Source organism: Cervus elaphus, chromosome 17 (genome assembly GCF_910594005.1).
Source record: "Cervus elaphus chromosome 17, mCerEla1.1, whole genome shotgun sequence".
Lineage (NCBI taxonomy): Eukaryota > Metazoa > Chordata > Mammalia > Artiodactyla > Cervidae > Cervus > Cervus elaphus.
The window spans coordinates 26,103,801-26,106,876 of NC_057831.1; the positions used below are offsets into that span (position 1 = coordinate 26,103,801).

The following is a 3,076-nucleotide window of genomic DNA, read 5'->3' on the forward strand; positions in this document are numbered from 1 at the left end:
ACTGGAATCACTATCAAGGCTGTGGTTAGGGAAGGAGTTGGGGCTCCTCTCACTGGACGCGTTCGCGCCACCTGTCAGACTGAAAAAGCTGGGGGATGCTGACGGTACCAGAGAAAAGAGTACCCTGGGCCTCGGAAAAAGGCTGTGGACTGGTGGGTCTCTGCTTTCGAGGTGCTCATTTGGAAGGGGAGGGCGGGAAGTGGGGCGCGCTAGACCCCGCGGAGACTTCACGTGGTCTCCGGAACCAGGCTAGGAGACGAAGGCGAACGGGTGATGGTGGGGTGCGCGATACTGCGTGCCCCTCCCCTGAGCCTCTCAGCTCCGCCTCTCGGACACGTGACCACAACCGGGGCGGGGGGTCCCCTAGCTCCCGCTGCAGAGCTCGCTCTGTTTCTCCCCTCCCGCCGCCGTGCCCTTCTTCTCCCCAGTTCCAATCCCTCCGCCCTCCCCCACCTCCTTCCGCACGCTCCAATAGGGATTCGAGCTGCGAAGCGCCCGCCCCTCCGCCCTTTTCTTCGCTTTCTCATTGGCTGAAGCTTCAAGGACGCGTCCCGAGGGCGGGTGGCAGCCATTGGTGGGATGAGCAATCCGAGTTCCCGGATGAGGGAACATTCTGCAGTATAAAGGGAGCGGGGAAGGCGGGAGACAGCGCAGTTTGAATCGCGGTGCGCTGGAGGAGTAGGCGGCGGGTTCTCGCTGGGTGTCTGACTAGTCCTTTCTCTGCCTTGCTTGTTAGAGCTTCCGCAGAATTCGAAATGGTAAACTTGGTGGAGACGCTCGAAGACTCCGCGGGTTTTTGCCGGCGGGAGAAAAACCCGTTACACACGGAGATGGGGGTGAAGCGGCGACGGTTGGGAACGCGCGGAGACAGGATTTGGAAGAGCAGGGGGAGGTGTTTTGTCGGCGGCGAGCGGAGCAGCCTCGGATCTCGCGGCGGGCGGTGACGGTTGGGTGGCGCGCGCAGCGCCGCTGGGGGCCAGCGGGCGGCGAGCGGGCGGACCGAGGCGCGCGGCCGCGGCGGGCGCGCGGCGGGGGGCGGGCGGGCGGGCGGGGTCGCCCTTGCGGTGCGCGGCGGGCCGGAGACCCCGGCTGGGCACGGGGCCGCGCTCGCGCCGGAGCCGCGGCGCGGTGGGGGAAGGGCGCGCTGCTCTGGTAATCCTATATTCTGCGTTGCTCCTTCGCTCGCGGGCGTGTGCGCGCCGCAGGCTGGCGGTAAGGCTGGGAAGGACTCCGGAAAGGCCAAGACAAAGGCGGTTTCCCGCTCGCAGAGAGCCGGTTTGCAGGTCAGTGGTGGTTCGTGCATTCTGGAAATCGTGGCGTTTTTCTTTCCTTTTCCTCTCTTGTTTATCATCGCTCTGGATGAGCGTTTCGTCTTTGAGTGGGCGATAGTGTCGCGACTTGGTTTACCGATGCAATAAATATGGGGGGGGGGGGGCGATCACGTGTGTCTGTGCTGGGGCGCGTTGCTGCACCAGCGTCCGTGCCCCTGCCTTTGGCGCGCGTATAATTTTACCATCTTTGACTCGTCTATCTTTGTGCATTTATGTTTGTGTATGCTAAAAACGAAGTTCCCGGTGGGCCGTATTCATCGACACCTGAAATCTAGGACGACCAGCCATGGACGTGTGGGCGCGACTGCCGCTGTGTACAGCGCAGCCATCCTGGAGTACCTCACCGCAGAGGTAAATGGGTGTACGCCTATAATCTGGAAAAGGTTGGGAGGGGGTGGGGGGAGGCGGCGAGAGGGAAGGAGGAAAGTGATGCAAGAAAACTCCCAGGCTCTGAACGCGGCGAGAAGCTTCCGACAACGCTAGGGGGGGCTGGTGATCATGATGGGGATCCTCCTGAGCTTGCGGCCTTAGGAAATAAAATTGCGTGCCCTCTTTATGGCTTTTGCTTATCTTGCCATTCAGGTAGTGGGGGAGATGACAGTTGGTAGATATGCGTTCATCATGAAGATTTGATTCTTGTCTGGATCTTGACATTAATGAAAGTTGGAAGGAGATTGATTTCATTCTGCCTTCTAGGTACTTGAATTGGCAGGAAACGCATCGAAAGACTTGAAGGTAAAGCGTATTACCCCTCGTCACTTGCAACTTGCTATTCGTGGAGATGAAGAATTGGACTCTCTCATCAAGGCTACCATTGCTGGTGGTGGTATGTAAATATTAACTTATAAATTTCTCTAGAGAAAAGAATTTGCTTTTAAATTTCCCTGTAGTAATTTTCAGTCTGGAAGAGGACACAGTATATTTTCACTGATCTGTAGTATGGTTGCATCATGAAATTTGATTTCTCTATGTATTTCTGAATTTTTACTCTGCACTTAAGCCTCACATTGAAAGACATCTTCCAAGTTGAACATTAAACTCTTGGTTTTAAAGTACTGTGTTATTTTATCCTTCTTCTAGGTGTCATTCCACACATCCACAAATCTCTGATTGGGAAGAAAGGACAACAGAAGACTGTCTAAAGGATGCCTGGATTCCTTATTATCTCAGGACTCTAAACACTCTTAACAGCTGTCCAGTGTTGGTGATTCCAGTGGACTGTATCTCTGTGAAAAACACAATTTTGCCTTTTTGTAATTCTATTTGAGCAAGTTGGAAGTTTAATTAGCTTTCCAACCAACCAAATTTCTGCATTTGAGTCTTAACCATATTTAAGTGTTACTGTGGCTTCAAAGAAGCTATTGATTCTGAAGTAGTGGGTTTTGATTGAGTTGACTGTTTTTAAAAAACTGTTTGGATTTTAATTGTGATGCAGAAGTTATAGTAACAAACATTTGGTTTTGTACAGACATTATTTCCACTCTGGTGGATAAGCTCAATAAAGGTCATATCCCAAACTAGTTGTGTATAAAATTTGCTTGATTATAGTAGGAACAGCTTTGTTTTGAATAGTTATCTTACCTAGCAATAACTTAAGCACATTTCTTCCCTTGAAATCACTGTTAATTCTGTCTGTAGATCAACAAAGTTAAAAGGCCCAAGTATTTTTTTTTAAATGCTGTGTAATGAACTATTAAAAGATTTTAAAACTTCAGCACAAGTTGATGTTTTTTAGGCTAAGTTTA

The 3,076-nt window shown here is 51.8% G+C and overlaps 1 protein-coding gene across 1 annotated transcript; it reads left to right on the forward strand.

Moving 5' to 3' along the window:
• Positions 1–543: 543 nt before the first annotated feature.
• LOC122673469 (histone H2A.Z) lies at positions 544–2,851 on the forward strand. The gene is made up of 5 exons (XM_043871271.1): positions 544–758; positions 1,206–1,283; positions 1,569–1,682; positions 2,028–2,157; positions 2,412–2,851. The coding sequence occupies exons 1-5, from the start codon at positions 756–758 to the stop codon at positions 2,471–2,473; spliced, it is 387 nt and encodes a 128-aa protein (XP_043727206.1). The 5' UTR covers positions 544–755; the 3' UTR covers positions 2,474–2,851.
• The last annotated feature ends 225 nt before the right edge of the window (positions 2,852–3,076 follow it).

Coding starts and splice junctions, on each gene's coding strand:
- LOC122673469 (XM_043871271.1), top strand. Junction 1,284..1,568: donor CGCAGAGAGCCGGTTTGCAG/GTCAGTGGTGGT, acceptor CTAAAAACGAAG/TTCCCGGTGGGCCGTATTCA. Junction 1,683..2,027: donor TGGAGTACCTCACCGCAGAG/GTAAATGGGTGT, acceptor TCTGCCTTCTAG/GTACTTGAATTGGCAGGAAA.